This window comes from Ambystoma mexicanum, chromosome 13 (genome assembly GCF_040938575.1).
Source record: "Ambystoma mexicanum isolate Mex_15411 chromosome 13, UKY_AmexF1_1, whole genome shotgun sequence".
Classification (NCBI taxonomy): Eukaryota; Metazoa; Chordata; class Amphibia; order Caudata; family Ambystomatidae; genus Ambystoma; species Ambystoma mexicanum.
The window spans coordinates 325313279-325332255 of record NC_090938.1 but is presented as its reverse complement, the minus strand read 5'-3'; the positions used below and the strand labels follow the sequence as shown (position 1 = coordinate 325332255).

Here is an 18977-nt window from a genome sequence, read left to right as displayed (position 1 = left end):
TTTTTACCTATACTAGATAAAAAAAAAAATATATACATTTAAAAAAAAACTCGATCCTTTTGTTTTCGGTTGAATGCACTCTCACCTTTGGCATTCGATCCTTTTGATTTCGTAACTTTAACTAGACACCGCCATATATGTATATAGCACATAGTGCTTTGACAATTGTTAGAAGTTCAGCTGTTTCAGAATAAGATGCTGAATCAAACAACGGATATTCTTCTTCATCATCCCCATACACTTCATCAGATGTAGATTGCCACCTATAATATTGCTGCACTCCCCAGATATACATCCAATAGCATTAATCTCCTGTGGGCCAACAGAGTTACGTTTCACAGAATAACACAAATTTAACAATAATTGGTTATTGTAAATCTTCACAGTCATTGAAGATTCAGGTAATTCCACAGGACGGGGGAAAAAAAGTGGCCTATAAGGTGGTATTGGACCCAATTTGGCAACTGGGTCTGAGCCCTCGTTAGTAGAGATTGAAGTAATTGTTCCCCTACCAGTGGTTTTCCCAACCTTACTTCCTGGGCTAGTCACCATCACAGCCGGTATCGAAATATTGTTTGCATCCCCCATGCCCTTCTTAGATTGTTTGGGCCATACTGAGCTCTGCAGTTGAGACTTCCTGGATCTCATCAGCATTATACAACATTTCATCCAGCCCAGAGGAAAATAGTAAGGCAGCCCAGCCCAATTTCAACAACACCAGCTATGAGTTTAAGGTTTGTATTTCAAACCAAATGCACAATAAAGAAAAGAAAAAAACACCAGCTTAGCCTACCAGGTGGCTACCGACACCGACAGACATGTAGCTCGACAGCAAGATAGTACTCAACAGTGTACAGAAACCGCCTTATTAGACTTAAAAAGCCAGATGGACAACGCCAGAGACCTAGGCAAACCAGCCCCACTCCTGCTACTTGACCTCTCTGCGGCATTTGACTTGGTTGACCATAATGTCCTATGCCACCACCTCACCTCCACAGCTAAAATCTCTCCCGACGCCACTGCCTGGATCACCTCCTTCTTGCAAGGTAGGACCGTGCAAGTGTTCTCTGACTTAGCTGCTGCCTCATCCACTATCCTGCTATGTGGGGTGCCTCGAGGCTCCTGCTTCTCTCTAACCCTCTACAACGTCTTTACACGCCCCCTCTTCCTCATCCTTGACACCCTGGGTATCTCCTACACCAACTACGCGGATGATTCCCAAATCCTTCTCACTCTCATAGGCAACTATGAGACAGACACCACAACACTCAACAACATCTATAACACCATCCAGGCATGGATGGCAGCCAACGGACTGTGCCTCTACCCCGACAAGACAGAGCTGCTCCTAGTAGGATCCACTGAGACACTTACAAATCTTGACACCCAGTTCAGCCATTTCACCATTGACTCCATCAGGATTCCAGTATCTGACACAGTGAAAACTCTGGGAGTCTATCTGGACTCTAATCTATCCATGACTAGACAAGTTAATGCAATCACTTCCTCAGCAGCGTATCATGCCAAACTCATAAACGCGGCTAGGCCATTCCTCTCCAAAGAGAATTGCACCAACATAGCCAGAGCCATCACCGGCTCAAGGCTGGACTATTACAATGTACTCTTCTTATTGACATCCACAAACAAACCTTGAAAAATTGCAAGTCATCAAGAACAGTGCTCTTTGTGCAGCCCAAGGCATCTCCAAAAGAGAACGCATCACTGCTGCCAGGTAATTAGCCCACTGGCTCCCAATAAAAGAACGGGTTATATTCAAAGCCCTCACTCTTACCCATAAGTGCATCCACCTTTCTGCACCTGCCTATCTATCACAAAGGATCCACCTCTTTACCCCCACAAGGCCTACAAGAACACCTTACTAAAACATGCTAACGGTGCCTATGGTAAAAAGAGTCAGAGCAGGTGGTGCTAGCTTACCATATCTAGCATCCTTACATTGGAACGCCCTACCACCAAGTCTTCGTGCTGAAGAATCACTCATAGCATTCCGCAAGGCCATGAAAACCACGCTATTCGCATGATTAACACCACACTCCCCTCTCGTCAGTGCTAACTGCATTTCCTGCTAACGTGGATTTGTAACCTATGATCAGTTATGTATAAATGTACAACATGTATATGCCTAACCCACTTGTACCTCCCCTGTAACTAAGTTCCCCTCAAGTAACAGCGCCACGATGCCCTTGGCTGTTTTGTGCGCTCTACAAATGTAAAAATAAATAGTGTACTCTTGTCATGCTCGTGAGAATGAGTTCAAATCCTTTTAGTCAGATGTTACTGCTGAGCCAATGAAATGAAAGAAAATGAAATGTTCAGTTAGGGAGAACACCAACAAGCCCAACAGACAGCAAGACATTACACTCAACAATGCACTTGTGCTGTGCGCGCATGAAGGAGTTTAAATCCTTTTCGTCCGATGTTAGCACTGAGCAAATGGAATGGAAAAAAATGACCAGGTAAAGAAAATGCCAGCAAGCCCAACAGACAGCAAGACAGTAACAGTGCACTTGTGCAGTGCACGTGAGAAGGACTTTAAATCCCTTTAGTCAGACGTTTCTGCTGAGCCAATGGAATGGAAGAAAATGTCCAGGTAAGGAGAATGCTAGCAAGCCCAACAGACAGCAAGACAGTAGCAGTGCACTCATGCAGCGCACGCAAGAAGGAGTTTAAATCCTTTTAGCCAGATGTTACAGCTCAGACAATGGAATGGAAGAAAATGTCCAGGTAAGGAGAATGCTAGCAAGCCCAACAGACAGCAAGACAGTACATTCATGCCTCCCTTGTGGTATCATGGTTCACCATTCACAACACCAGGGGAGAGAGGGGGGGGTGACTCCCTTCCCCTGGATTTTCTTACACTTTGTTTCACAGTTCAGAACTTCAGGCGGACTGTCTACCTTCACTTGGCTTTCTCTTATACTAGGTTACACAGTTCACACTAAAAGGGGAATGACTCCCTCCTCCTGACCTTTCTCTTATTTTAGTTACACAGTTCATAACACCAGGGTGAATGACTCTCTTCCCCTGGCCTTTTTTGACTTTACTTTGAAGGTCCTAGACCCTGGCTTCCCCATCTTCAGACTTGGGCAGATATGGTTCACTCTACTGCCAAGTACTGCCACGAGGAAGATGGTTTCTGTTTCTCCTCTCTTTTAAGTGTGGGTCCCAGGACCATGTTTCTCTACGGTTTGGTTCTGGTAGGCCTAGTACACACTCCTGCCATGTACCGCCACAAAGAAGATTGCTTATATTACATCTTTTCCGTGGGTGCGGGTCCCAGAGCTGCATCTGGTTGTCCTCAATACATTTTGTGAGGAGGGGGCGTGGCTCAGCAGCCATGAGCTAGGACACTAAACCTGTGTGCTGCCATGATCCGTTCTTTGATCCGTGCAATTATAAGGCAAAGTACAAGGCTCTGGCGCCCGAAAGAGGAGGTATGGACTTATGAGTGGGCAGAGAGCATGCAGTGCAAAGATCGCTGTAACTGAAGACACAGAAGGGCAGTTTCGCGGAATCATAGACCGAGATCCCTGTGGCCGCGAGATAAAGATGCCGCTGCCGAGGAGCTCCGGTAACTAACATATTGGCAGACTAGCCCCTGCACTGTGACCGTGAAGGGAACGTAGGACAAGAACAGACACGGTTAGAATACGGACGCAGGGACGGCGGTCCGTGAGGCAATGGTGTGCCTACACAGTAGCTCGTACCTTAGTGCTACAAAGTGGCGGATGTGGACGACAGCGAGCACTGACAAGCGAGAGCCTGAGTCAGAGTCACTTCGAAGAAGGACCGTGGGGCAGAAGAATAGGACCCACTGTAACTGGGCAGAGAGGTCCAAGATGGCGCTCAAGGGCCAGCAGAACAATGGACCCGAGACAGCCTAATGGCCGCGATGCGAACCTGACAACGTGCCAGCCACGGCATACACAATGGATGCGGCAAGGCTCGGGTCCACAGATCTGGGACAATAGCCCCTGAGGGGCTACTACTGGGGCTAGGAGAGACGCTGTACCGTGGTTGACCCCGTCAACAGGGACACTGCACGGAGGAACGGGAGCCGCGAAGTGCGCATATGGGTCCGAAGGTAATGTTATAACGGTCCCACATGGATGAGGCTTGTGTGGGAATGCTAAAACAGGGCAGCGACCTACGGCCCATGTAGGGTAATACACGTGGTAGCAGGAGGAAAACAGAAAAGACAGAAAGCACGAGGTGGCGAGTGCTAAAATACAGGATCTGACACCCTTCCACCCGGCTTGCCCGAGAACTGTCTTGTCCCAGGGACCTGGAGGAGCCCACAGGAAGTGCTGCAAACCCCTTCTCTGAGGAGAGGACACGGAGGGGGGGGGAGTGCACACCAAGCCACAGAATACAGTGGTCAACCCTGGGGTGGGCATGATTGCTGCACTGCAAGAGCGAGTAACAAAGTGCCCAATTCCTACTATGGTGGGACATGGTCTGTAAACACACATTGCCCCACGGAATGCACCTGTAAATGAATAGCGCACAAGGGCATCACCAGCCACAATTTACAAGGCCTCCTCTCCCGGCAAGCAGGCAGTGCAACCCCAGGTTAAAGGGAGTCCCCAGTAGGACAAGAATGTGATTGAGGCTGCATATGCGGTGTGATCAGGCATTGCATGGTACCGACACTCAACCCTACCCGTGCAGTAGGACAAAAGAAATCACGCCATTCACCCTAGGGGGGAATACTAATGGTATAACTAGCCACAGACCACTGGCCTAGGGTGGCATCAACGGCGCAAGAGCATACGGCCAAACAGAGATTACGGAAGAGGTCTGCAGAACAGAAAGTACTGTGGACAGGCGCAAGGCACCCAACTCCCGGGTATCTGTGGGGCTTCACGCCAAGACCCAGGGTCCTGCAACGCTCGACGTGGACATGACAGCCAGGGGGGGTAGACCCAAAGGGAAACAGCCAACGATGGAAGACTTTGCAAGGTCGTCTCCAGCAGGGGAGGTGGTGAGGCCCATGAAGTCTGAGGCACAGGGAGAGACAGCCCACACGCGGAACGATCCTGGATGCAATAGCAGAACGGAAGATGTCGTGGGAGCGCAAGATTGACATGGCCATAGCGGATCTGAGGACCTCACTTGAACTGAAAATAGATACTGTCAGCGTTGATGTTAACCTGTTGCGGCAAGATGTCAGCGAATTGGCGGAGCACACGAGTGAACTAGAAACGGAAGTGAAGGCAAATACAGAGACTTGCACTATGAACGCTAAGGAAGTTGCTGTCCTGTGACAATGAGTGTGCAATTTGGAAAATAGGGCTGAAGAAGCGGAAGAGCGAGCACGAAGAAATATCTGCATTGTTGGATTTCCAGAGGGAGAAGAGGGCTCACACCCGACTATGTGGAGAATATGCTGCTGCAGGAGATAGGGGCAGGCTCACACACCCAAGGGTTCACTGTAGAGAGAGCGCACAGAGCTCAGACCAGGCGGCCACGCCCGGGAGCCCCTCCCCGACCGATGATGGCTAAAATATTGAACTACAAAGATAGGGAGAGGATCCTGGAACATTTCCGTAAAGGGAGGGACCATCGACAGAGGAGCGGCGACCGATGCGGCACACCCGGCCTATACCTTCTTGGTACAGCGACAACGCCTGAACTACGTATCCATCAAAAGGAGGCTGCGAGAAGCAGGATATAAGTACATGTTGCTTTACCCAGCTAAATTAAAAGTGATACAAAATAATAAAACACACTTTTTTGATAACCCTGAGGATGCAACGGCATGGCTAGGCGCACGGAACTGCCCAGATGGAACAACAAACCCAAAGGAGAGTGGTGCCGGGATGTAAGCAACAGCTCCACAGAGAAGTAATCGGACTTGAATGGGAGGGGGGGAAGTGAAGTGCTAGAGTGACTTTGAGCATGGACTGGATTATTTTTTTGGGACTAGGGGAGCGGATAGGCGAACAGCATGTGAAGAGAGCCTGAATTGCTGAGTAATGTTAGGGGGAGTTAACGGAAAAGTGTGTTAGCAACCTCAGTAGTTACTAGTGCGGGAGACACAGGAGAAGCGTGTTCTTACCCCCTGTAGTTAGATTAGGTGAGATACCAGTAGAATGGTATCCACCCGCTGTGTCCCAAGGAGGGACTAGATGCAGGTAGGCCTGAGATGGAGCTGGGCACCAGTTGGGGAAGGGTAGAGTGGGGGGGAAAGATGGGAGTTGGGGAGTTTGAAGGGGTGTTTGTAGTTGGGGACCGGGCTTACACCTATACACCATTGCGCATGGAACGGAGGTTAAGGGAGGATAGAGGCGGCACCGGGTATGGATAAGATGGGAGACCTCAAGATAGTGACCTGGAATGTCAGGGGGCTCAATAGTTACTTGAAGAGGAACACAGTCATGATGTATCTAAAGAGGCAGATAATTGATATTGCCTTATTGCAAGAAACTCATCTAACGAAAGAAAAACAGGAAGTGATGGGGAGGAAATGGAAGGGGACCACCATAGGAGCAACATACTCAGCATACGCTAGAGGGGGGTTATCACTTGGATAGCACCACACGTCCCCTTTCAGCTACTACAGTCAACCATTGAGTCAGATGGGAGGACAATGTTAATAAGGGGATTGGTAGAAAATAGGGATCTTTTTATTATCAACACTTATGCCCCGAACCAAGATGCTAAAGACTACTTCAGGACCTTATACAGCAAAGTCAGCCCATAAATCGGGGAGGCAGTCATATGGGGAGGAGACTTTAATTGCACACTGGATCCGAGGGTGGATAGATCAGATGGGAAGATGGGAAAACCTACCCCTGCAGCCAAGACCTTGAGGACCCTATTGAGACTTTAATCTGGAGGATGTATGGAGAAAACACCACCCATATGACGGGCACTATTCGGCCCCACAAAACCTATACACGCGGTTGGACTATGTTTTCTGCTCTGGAACTGAGGGGGGATTTAGTGAGGTCGGAATACAAAGCAAGAGTCCTCTCAGACCTGCTCCCTGACTCTAAAACAGAGGTAAAGAGGGCTGTGTTGGCTAAGGCAGTTGGTGACTTTGTGCTGAAATCTCAGGCCACTGAATGTTTGGCCCGATATCTTGCTATTAAAAATCATGCCGGTTGTAAAGATTATTTGAATTATAGCACTCCCAAATATGAAAAATCTCTGTACCTTAAGCTCCGTCTTTGAATTCTCCCTACTAGAGTACTTTTAAATAAGTGGAATAATGGAGTTTCTGTAAAGTGCATGTTATGTAATGAATCTGACGAAGTCTTCTGTCATTTAATGTTGCTATGTCCTGCTACCAAGCCGCTGCGGTGACGCTTCTTGAAGCCACTTTTTGTAAGCCTTGGCTGTAGGACCACCACAGCAGCAATGGCGTTGTGCCTAGACTCTGCTGATGTTCCAGCTGTTTTTGCTAGTTTTTTCAAGTGGTCATGGAGGGTTTGTATGAAGAATCAGAGACCCCTCTAGCTTTCCTCTGAAGATGCCTTGTAACCCCATTTTATTAAACCTACTTTTTGTCCATTTAAAAAATATCTACTGGATGGATTTACATCAGATTTGCAAAAGCACACTTTTGGCACCAATCCGTTGCTCCTCGCACAGGTTTGGTGTAAAACCGTACAGCGGTTTGGGCTGTAGGCATGAGCAACTTTTTTTTCCATTATGTCTAAGGATTTTAAAGGTTTTGGGACCCCCCCGCCCATATAACTTTGCCCCTCCCCCACCTGTTAGGGGAGTTTTCAAAAAGTCCTACTGGCCGTAAGACTTTAGTAAGCTATCCCAGTGCTTTGTATATCCCCAACTCTTAGTATCAGTTTGTACTAGCTCAGGATCTTGGTAGTGTGGTAGAGCAGTCGGGCTTATCTTAAGAGGAAGATGTGAGCTTATAGGTAAGTGCTCCAAATCTTAGACAGGCACAACAAAGAAGCACGTAAACATGTATTTATATAAAATATATTTATTTATTATATTTACACCAGAATCACTTTAAATACTTGAGACATTTACGGTAGAACACTTCGGAATACTAGATACTTAGAATACTTAGGAACACTTCAAAGGGAACTTTCACTTTTGTGTTTGTTCTGGGTTACTTTTGTAGCAACATTAGAAAGGGAAAAAACAAGGTTATGGTGTTATCGGTAATTGCACACTCATGCGGTTTTTAACAGGTTATACAACAATGCATTTATTCTGCAAACACATATAGAAAAGTCACTTAAAGGGACGAAAATAAGTGGTTAGTGCAACATGAGCTTAGTTCAAGGTCTTGGAGACTGTTTCTTCGCGTGGCAAGTCTTTAAAGTCTAAAAACGCAACCCTAGTTATTGAAGCAGCAAGTTAGCAACTAACAACGGAGACCTAAAATGGACTTAAGAAGGGGACACAAGTAGCAGCTTGGGTCAGAGGTAAGAGGGGGTTGCCCTGGACGCCTCTACATTCACTCCAATGCTCTGGAGCGACTTTTTGGAATCGGGTAAGCAATACCTTTTTTCCCACAGTACCTTTTGCCTGATAAAAGTGTTTGATGTTGGCTCCGGATTCCTTGGTCTGGTGACGAAAGGCAGGACAATGAAGGGTGTGTCTCCACAGCAGTCTCGAGGGAGGACCTGTAGCACGACTCCCAGCAACTTCTTGGTTCACTCTGCGGTTTTGGCGCCTTTCACCAACAATGGACACGGATCGGCCGTTCAATCTTCTTTGCTTCCTTCAGTCCCACACGCTAATGAAGGGGTCTGGGTGAGTTGGATTGGATCTCTGGAGTTTCTTTATGGGCTCAGCACAGATTTGGATGGATTTGGCCTTCCCGCGATGATGCACTCGAAATGGGCCTCAGGTCTCCTGGTATTGTGGTTCTGCAGCTCTGGAAGCTCCTACGACCTCGGGAGATGGCTCGTTTGGTTGTTCCCACCAGCCAAAGGGAAGGATTCGTCCTCTTCGGAGCTCCTCTTTTGCATAGAAAACGGTGTCAAGACAGCAATGGTCGCTTCACGGCCTCGCAAGGGGTCTTCAGGCGTCTCTGATCATCTTTTTTCGGTTACTTCTGTTTCCTTGGGTCGACTTGTTTTACACTCCAGAAGCCTCACGTTTTATACAGTTCTAGCAAACACGACTCTGCAATCTCTCTCAGCATTTTACAGAAAGATGTGTTTGGCTGTCCAATCGGGACAGCCAGACCCCCTCTGGGAGCTGGTCCTATTCAGACACTCTGGAGCCTCGGCAGGATACCTACTGGTTCCCACCAAAGGCAAAACACAGACGCAGACTTCTCCCTCCCAGAATGGTAGAAGAAGGGCTAACAAAGAACAACCACGCTAGCAATGGCGAAAAAATAAGGGACGCCCCAAGTTGGTACTTGGGTGCCCCTATTGTGCACCACCGGGGCTATGGACATAGCATACGGTTTAAAAAATGCACAATAGTTGGTAGAACACGTCCACGGCCACCAGCCAAAACTAGGTGATTGTCTATGTGACCTTTTACTCACAGGAGCACAGAGAAGGAGATACTAGGTATCCCTTTGGCACTCCACTGATGTTGGTGGTTTTTGACAATCTCTCGGACTATAGAGTTTTGGGACAAATACTAAGTATCTATCTATCTATCTATCTATCTATCTATCTATCTATCTATCTATCTATCTATCTTATTCTTAAGAATGGTTGTTACTTGAGGATATATAAAGCACATTGAGGCCTCACAAGTGGGGAAAGAGCTCAATATAAATAACCAAATACAATATAGAAAAATAAAAATAATCTTAAAGGAGGACACTAGGGGTCCCCAGCAACACTGCCCATAAGGAGCTGTGTGCCTTCAGTAGTAAACACTGATGCCTTTAAGAGCTATGGATCAGACAGACTCCATAGTACAGGTAGATTACAAAGAATAGAGTTCCAAAAGAAAGAGCCCATAAGAATGAATGAGTGGAAAAGGGCTCCACTCATTCAGGATTAAAAGAAAAAGGTCCAGAAGTCCAGCAAACAATGCTGCGGGTCTCACTAGGAGAGAGGATGAAGCACAATAATGATACATCTCCCTAACACCACCCCCCCCCCCCGGATGAAACCATGCCAAACTTGGCAAAATCATTCAGAGGTGGCCATATACTGTTTCGGCAAGGTTTGATGAGGATTTGTCAAATGGTACCAAAGTATTAAGCCACCCAAAAACTACTCTAACCATAACTACTATATTTCAGGGCCTGTGGTAGCGACCCTGTAGTTATGGTTAAGTTGCTTAACTTTGCCCCCCTGGACGAATCCTCACCAGACTATGCAAAAAAAAAAACTAAATGGCCCCGTCAGATTGATACTGAGAAGTTTGGTGAGGTTTCGAAAAGGGGGGGGGCAAAGTTAGAGAGGGAGTCCCATAATTTGTGGTTTTTCCCATAGACTCAATGGAGGAAAAAAATGTGCTCACGTCAACAGCCCAAACGGCTGGATGGATTTTCACCAAATTCACAGCAGGAGTGGCGGCTTGGTCCCGAAAGCATACTTTTGTAAATCTGGTGTAAATTCGTCAAGTAGTTTCTTTTAAAACGACCAAAAAGTAGGTACAAATAAATTAGTGATATCTGGGTTCGGTTTGCGGACTCACTTCCCTATTCGCTCCGTGGATGGGCCTCCGATTGGCCCAGAGGGCGACATGAGGTCCACGGACATCAGACGCACCTGATGATTGGTCAATACAAAACATGAGATGCGTCAGATTTTTGGAAACACCCGCCATGTTGAATTCGCGTACAGCGGCTGGTGTCTGCGAACATGCAGAAAAAAACACATTAAAAAGCACAACATTGCTTTGGTCAAATTAATGAAACAATCTCTGTGGAGATGAGGGGGTGATGAGGATGGGATGGGATATGGCCTTAAAAAGCCAAAAAACAGGTGTTTCTCTTCTCCAATGTCCGAGAACAGTCCGGGAAAGTCCTGTGATGTTCGCAAACACCTGGGATGTTCGGGGACATCAATGCCTATTTCTGCATTATAGCGTTGGAGAAAAGCAGTTTTTGGATGGCTTATAACTTTGGCGCCACTCAACTGCAGGAAATCTTGGAATTTCATTCTAGACCTGATTCTGAATGGTTTTGAAAAGTGTGCTGCTGTTTTATCAAAAGGGAACAATATTAGAGAGGGTTCTCAAAATATTGTAACGGCTTATATATGTGGTGCTATTTGATGAATCTGCACAAAAGTTTGAAAAATGATTTTAGATCTAGATATAAATGGTTTTGCAAAGTTTGGTGGGATTTTTTTCAAGAATGGGCTAAATTATAGGGGGGGTCTCAACATTTTTAGATGGCTTATAACTTTGTTGCCGTTAGAGACCGAACCTTGGATGTTTGTGCAAAGTCTGAATGGATTTTGTCAAGTGGGGGCTAAGTTATATGACTATTGTATGTACGTACATTTTGACACTTTTGTGCGGATTGCCAGCAAACTCATGTAAGGGGCATTGGCAAGGACCTGAAAGCATGCTTTTGCAAAGGTGTCCTTGTTGTATTTTTTGACAAGTGTCATAATGTAGGTACAAAAAATACTGATATACCTTTAGTGACTGAGGTATAGCCTGTGGCCATGGGCAGTGGCCAGATTGTCTGGGTCATGGCATAAGGTCATAACCCGGACAATCTGGCTACTGGCCATGACCACAAGGGACTGCCAAAAGGGGGCGCAGGTGCATCGGCTACCTGACCCGGTGTCTCCCCCCCCCCTCAGGCTGAATCAAACAACTAGATGGCAATATAAACAACAATTTCCCACATCTAATTTGCACATTTCTGCCCATGAACACTTCGGGCACCTCTGGACAAACTCTCCTCAAAAATCGTGGATCCGTTCGGTAAGAACGCAGCTTGGTAATAACTGATGCCACTCTGCCGTGTGGGCCCCAAGAGGGCAGCTCAACGTAACTCTCAAGCGAACACCCTTCCTGCTCCAGCCACCTACCTCCAGGCTGTGTGTCCACTTTGTCCTATCCGGCAGCGGTCTCCTGCTGAGCAGCCTTGCTGCGTTTGTCTCCGGTCGAGTCAGCCCAACAGCCACTGGATCGATCAACAGGACTGTGGCCATCTCGCCCTACTGCCACTGCTCACTCCCTTCCTCACCTGCTTCCTTGGTGCATTTCTCCCTGGCGGGCACATATCTTTGGGACTAGGACCTTTTGTGGTGGAGCGGCATACAGTGGGGTGGGCCGAACCTTGTCCTGCCTACGCCCACGGCTCGCTTTGCCTTTCCCCCTGCAAGCTTCCCTACCAGTATCTTCAAAGCAGCAGATCTGCTCTGTGGCCACTAGTTTGAACTGTGCAGATTTGGGCCCTCTTGACCAGCACCCACGGTTCACTGCTCCAGCCCCCTGTCTCCCTGGGTCGCTCTCGAACACTGCTACCGTGACTTGCTGTGGTTGCCCCCACCACCCATGAGAGGACCTCCCTTGCAGCAATCACGTTCAGCGGCTCTGCTCCATGGCCCGTGACACGAGGACAAAAGGGAAAAGGAAAGACAAAAGGATAAAAGCAAAGGAAAAAGACCTAGTTTGCTGGACTGAGACCAGAATTGGGAGTGCTACACCTGGTGGATTGCGCGTGAGCTGAGAACCATCTGCCTTCGCCCTCAGCTCACTGTGCCCTCCACCCCTGCACATCTCTCGAACGATGTCTCTCGATGCAGCAGGCCTGCTTTGTGGCCAGTGCAGTTGTATGCGTAAGCTGGGTCCCGCTCGACTATTACCCACAGCTCGCTGCACCAGCCCTCATGCCTCCTTGGGACACTCTCCAACATTGCTATTGTGGTCGTGACCTCAAGCGACCGGCACTAATGGATATGGGTCCTGACCCCATCGCCGACACCCGCGACTCAATGTGACTACTCCCTGCTACCCAGTGAAATCCTCCCTGCAGCAATTACATCCTGAGATCTCCGGCAAAGACATCCGCGACTCACGTTTACTGCTCCCAGCTGCCCAGGCTAAGTCCTCTCTGCAGCAATCTCATCTAGAGATCTCCTGCAAAGAAAACAAACCGCTGTTCCACCTTACCCTGCAAAGAGAACAAACTGCTGTTTCCACCTTATTGACTCTACAGACTACTGGTCCTTCCCCTCTTTCCCATCGACACCTCCTGCACAGCTACTGTGCTTGCTCCCACTGTGAGCACTGAGCCCTTATCTTGTTATCTCCACCGGCTCGCTGCATCTCCTCCCTCACTCCCCTGCCCCTCCATCCTACTCCTTGCCCTCCCTTGTACCTAACATTGTTTGTTCTGTCACCATCCTCTTATACCCCGCTGTGAAAAGCTGACGACTCTACCTATCTAACCCCCCCCCCTGCACACCATTTGCAAGAGTACCCTCCGGATAGCACTGATGACCTAACCAGACAGCTCAACCTTCCCTGCCATTCTCTCCTTCAAACCAACTGGATTTGTAACCACCGATCTCACATCGCATTCCTTACTATACTTGAGCCCAACATTGTTTACATCGCGATCAACCATTGGTGTCCTACTGATCTCAGCTGACTCGATCCGGCCATCCACACTTACCCTCTCAACAGCTGGAAATATTAACTACTGAGCCCTCCGCGAGGTTCAACCTTTCCACTTAACCTTATTAATCAATTACCCTTCCCCTCTCGCCTTTCACTTCACCACTCACCTCAGTCATAGACTTCAACTCCAAGCGAATCCATATGGTTGCACATCCTACTACAACATAGCGGCCCACCACTGCACCACCCCGTTGGGTCCTAAGGAATGCGTAATACCACCTACCAACTCCCTCCACCCCACACTACTGCCTGGCCCTCCCCCAAAGTCCTTTGCCTAATCATTATGACTATCTCCATACTCCACTATCCCTTTCCCCCTACCCCCACAGGGTCCATAGCCCAACTGACCCAATTCGACACCACAACCTCATCTACCCCCCAAATTATAAACACCTCCAACATCATCGACATCACCCTATGGAATGCTAGATCACTCTGTAAAAAGACTGCTGCTGTTTTGGACCTGTTTCTATGTCTTAACCTCCACTGCCTCTGCATTACCGAAACTTGGATCCCCCCCACAATACATCTGTTACTGCATCTCTCACTTCTTCTTCCTCTTCCTTCGCCCATGTCCCCCGCCCCACTGGCTGTGGAGACGGCATTGGTCTCCTTTTTCACCCAAGTGCCTTTCGACTCCCTGCCCTACACCTCCTCCCATCTTCCTCTCCTTTGAATATATGTACAAAATCTTTACTTCCCCACACTCCATATCTTTTCACATCATTTACCATCCACCTGGCCCCCTTGGATCCTTCTACAATGACATTGACAACCTCCTTGGCCTCATCTCCCCCAGTTCCACACCCCTAATCTTGCTTGGCGACTTTGCCCTCAATCTTTCCTCCACTCACCTAGCCTCCCCCTTCCTATCAATACTTGACCCTTACCTTCTTACCCCTCTCCCTACCCACCCACTCACTCTTCCGGCTCCACCCTTGACCTTATCTTTGTCTCTTCTTTCACTGCCTCCTCCGTATCTGACCTCCCAAGCTACCTATCAGACCATTCTTTACTCTGTCTCCCTCACCCCCCCTCTCCTCCTCCTCCTCACCCTCCATCTCCTACTCCCGACGTGACCTGTGTAACTTTAATCCCTCTCACTTCTACGACTCCTGCACCTCCCCCCTCTTACACACTACTTCTCTCTCTCCGCAGACAAGGCCTTATCCTCTCTATCCTCTTCCCTTACCTCCAATCTCGACCAACTTTACCCTCTCACCCCCTTCCCTCCTTCCTGCAACCCCGCCCAACCCTGACTTTCTCCACATCTTTCTTCCATGCGCCGTCTCCTCCGACGCCTTGAAAGACGCTGCCACAAACACAGCTCTCCAGCCAACCAAGCCACCTATTTCTCCTACCACACCCTCAATGACAACTGTATCAACTTGGCTAAACAAACTTACTTCTCAGACCTCCTTCATACTCAATCTTCTCACCCCTGCCAAATCTTTCAAACCTTAACTAGCCTTCTCTCTCCTCATACTCCTGAACACACTATCACCTCTCCTCTCTCTGCTACTGACCTGAACACACTATCACCTCTCCTCTCTCTGCTACTGACCTTGCTAACTTCTTCTCCTCCAAGGTACACACTTTATGTCAAGAAATTTTATGCTCCCCCTCCTACAATCCCCCTTCTCCTTCTCCCACGACCCCAACCTCCACCATTTCCAACTTCACACCAGTCTCTCACACTGAGGTTTCCCTTCTCCTGTCAAAAACTCACTCAACTGCTGCTCCCTCTGACACTCTTCCCACCTCTTTCATTCCCAAAATCTACCTTCTCCATATACCCTACCTTACCTCCCTTTTCAACATCTGTCTTACTACTGCAACCTTTCCTTCTGCCTTCAAGCACGCAACTAACATCCCTATCCTGAAAAGGCCCTCAGCCAACCCTCTCCTGGCTTCCAAATTTCGCCCCATCTCTCTCTTACCCTACCTATATAAACTCCTCAAGCGCCTTGTCTACTCAAGACTTTCAGCCTACGTCTCTAACCTCTCTCTCCTCCCCCCTACTCTATCAGGGTACCGCCCCAACCACTCCACTGAAACTTCTCTCACTTCTGTTCTTAACACCCTTCTCCCTGCCCGCTACTCTAAACTCTCTTCTGTCCTAATTCTTCTTGACCTCTCTGCCGCCTTTGACACTGTAGATCACCTTCTCCTTCCTGACTCTCTCTCCTCCTTTGGCTTCAGAGGCTCCGTCCTGAACTGGTTCACCTCATATATTTCCAATCGCACCTTCTCATTTTTCTGGGGAGCCGCACCTCCCCTTCCTTCTCCCTCGACTACGGTGTCCCCCAAGGATCAGTGCTTGGCCCTTTTCGCTTCTCACTGTATACCTCCCTCCTAGCTCCTATCGTCTCTTCCTTTGGTATATCTCACCACTTCTATGCTGATGACATCCAGCTTTTCCTCTTTCTCATCTTTTACCCCCGACATCCATCATAAACTCTCATCCTGCCTCTCTGCCATCAAATCCTGGATGTCCTCCCACTTCCTCACCCTGAACACTGACAAAACCGAAGTCTTATTCTTCCCTGCTACTACCCTTCCTCCCCTCCTGCCTCCATTCCCTTTCCTCCCTCTCAGCTCCCCATCTCCCCCTTCGCCTGCAACCTTGGTCTCCATTTCGACTCTAACCTCTCCTTTACTCACCACATCTCTCTCACCTCCCATGCCTGTCGCTTCCACCTCTATAACATTTGCAAAATGTGACCCTTCCTTACCTTTCACACCACTAAACTCCTAATATCTTCTCTAATCCTTTCTCGACTTTTCTACTGCTCAGCTCTCCTCTTCGGCCTCCCTTCCCCACACCTAGCTCCCCTTAAATCCATCTACCAGTCTGCCATCCGTTCTCTCTGTCTTCTCTCTCTTCACGATTCTGTCTCTTCTTCCCTCTCCTCCCTGGGGTGGCTCTCTTTTCGCTCTCATCTCAAATTCAACTTCCTCTGTCTTGTCTTCAAATCCCTCTATTGTCTTGCCCCACGCTACCTTTCCTCCCGCCTCTTATTCTACTCTGCCTCTTACTTGCTCTGTTCAGCTGATCACTTCCTACTCACTGTTCCACCCGCACTCTGTGCACCATCCCATTTCCGTTCCTTCCAGCTTCTTGCTCCACTCCACTGGAACTCCCTTCCTCTCCCTATCCGCTCCATCACCTCATACTCCTCCTTCTGCACTTCTCTAAAATCCCACCTTCTCTAACCTGCTACCTGACAACAGTTCTCTTTTGTCTTCTGACAACTGTCCTATCCAGCGCATGTTTACTCTAATGGTCTCTTGGTAAATTGTTCAGTATATTTATTGTTATCTGTCACTTGATTCATAAATTATATTTACTTGCTCGTATTGTATTGTAATCGTTTCCCTGTTTCATGTAAAGCGCTTTGGCTAAAAGCGCTACATAAAATTCAATAAATACAAAATACAAATACAATGGGGATAAAGTGGCAATGTAGACCAGGGACCAGCCATGTGGTAAAGTTTTTCGAAATTGGGATAAGTTTGAAAGGGAAAAAAAATGTTGTTGTGCTAATATGGTCATAGGGTTCTATCATCTCCTTCTGCAGGCCGCCATAGAAAGGGAACAGAGGCTCTGTGCGGAGCCCTGCCTTCCCTTTGCATGGTGGCCATCTTGGAAAAGGATTTTCTTTCCTACAGCTGGACGCTGTGTGCGTCCTGGTCTAGGAAGAAAAATAATTTTTTTAAGCATCCCAAGTTACTACTTTTTCAAGCCGGCGTGCTAATGGCCTTCATCCCCCATTGCAGGGGCTGGAACGGGGGATGATGGTCCGGAGCACTCATTATCCACCCTTGCTTCGCTCGGGCCGATAACTTGAGCTGCTGGGCCATTATCCCTTGTTCCAGTCCCTAGAACGGGGGATGAACACAACATTGTTCTCATTAGCATAACACAAAATTCTAATGGAAATGTTGGAAAATAAGAGTCTATGTACTTTACTGACAAATGTAAAGTAGATGGAGTCTATAAGATTTTTTTTAGCTCTATTTTTTAACTGTGAAAGGTGGTTCCTAAAGGAATCTTTTTTGTTGTTGTTTTTTTAATTCTTTTTTCTATTTTTCTTTGCAGGAGAGGTTAGAACGTAAGGTGGGGAGGGAAATGAGAGAAGAGGCACCAAGCACTAATATGGAGGGTCATCTTTGATGTGCTGGGTGTTAGCCTTAGCAGTGCACGGTGGTGGAGTGAGTTATGGTTGCTTAGCTTACCATAACTGGCGTATTTCTGGGGGTTTCCGGTTTTACTTGTAACCATAATGTCCCTTAAACAACGTTTTTTTCATTGAATTTCATAGGTTTTTATTAGTGCAACTTAACCATAACTTCCCTTTAACAAAGTTTTTTCAGTGAATATTTATTGTACATGTCCATGTGCATATTATCCTGGATGACTACATATAAAGTATTTAGTTCAAAGGCCCAGTATTAAGTTTGCATGTTTTGCATTGATATGTATTTTGAGACCTTGTACAGTGATTTCTTCATCATCTCTTGCAGTGTGTTTGGCCACAACAGAAATGGTTTTGTCAGTTCATAAGGCTGACATTATCCCTTCGGTGAGAAAGGTGCAAGACATCCTGGTAAGAAAGCCCATCATCTTCTTGATAGACCTCTAATAGGCTTCTTCCCATCCCACTCCATCCATCTACCAGTCTAAATCTTTAGTCTGCTTTAGTAAATGTGGCATGGGTGGAGATACCTGCAGTCATATGTCCCTAGGGGACAGAGCAAATTCACTTCTTTGGGAAAGGGACATCTGTTTGCGAATTGATAAATACGGTTAACAAATGGGAAGCGATGGTTGCAGTTTGAATATGGCATTAGCTGACTTTAAGGGAGAAGAAAATCACTTGTGCAATAGAGGCCTTGAGTGATCGATCAGAGTGTAACATTGGTTGAATTCCTACTTCCACTGCTCAATTTTGAATCAGTTTATCTGTTTGCATAAGTACTCTCTGGCCTAACGCCTGTGCTAATAGCCCTCTGTCGCGCCAATTACTATACTGTATCGCCAGTTCCAGGACTCGCTTCACAACTTATTTTGCTCCCTGCCCTGTTCTTATCCACCCTAACCATCAGCACCCCTACCACCACGCCACTGGAACCACTTGTCACGCCACTGCGCCATTAGAGCGTTTCTTTAGCACCCCTATGCACTTCACCAGAACGCCTGCCTTAATGCAAACACACGCCTCACCTTGCGTTGCTGTACACCCCCCCTGTCTAACGAGCCACTTAGCAACAGGTGTGGGCGCCCACACCCTAAAGTCACAACCCCAACCCACTCAATCCTCTCTATCCTCAGTTACTTCCTCCTACTATGTAGTGCCTCATTTCGCCAAAGTATGCCCGCCTACACCTACAACACCAGACCCAACACT

General features: G+C 47.6%; 1 protein-coding gene across 6 annotated transcripts in view; it reads left to right on the top strand.

The window, feature by feature from the left end:
• Nucleotides 1-18977, top strand: part of RIPK3 (receptor interacting serine/threonine kinase 3) — a 429719-nt gene that overhangs the window by 324056 nt on the left and 86686 nt on the right. For all 6 annotated transcript variants that reach the window (XM_069633807.1, XM_069633809.1, XM_069633810.1 and 3 more), the window contains one exon: nt 18094-18176. In XM_069633807.1, coding sequence (XP_069489908.1) covers nt 18094-18176 — 83 coding nt within the window. The remainder of the gene's footprint in view (nt 1-18093; nt 18177-18977) is intronic.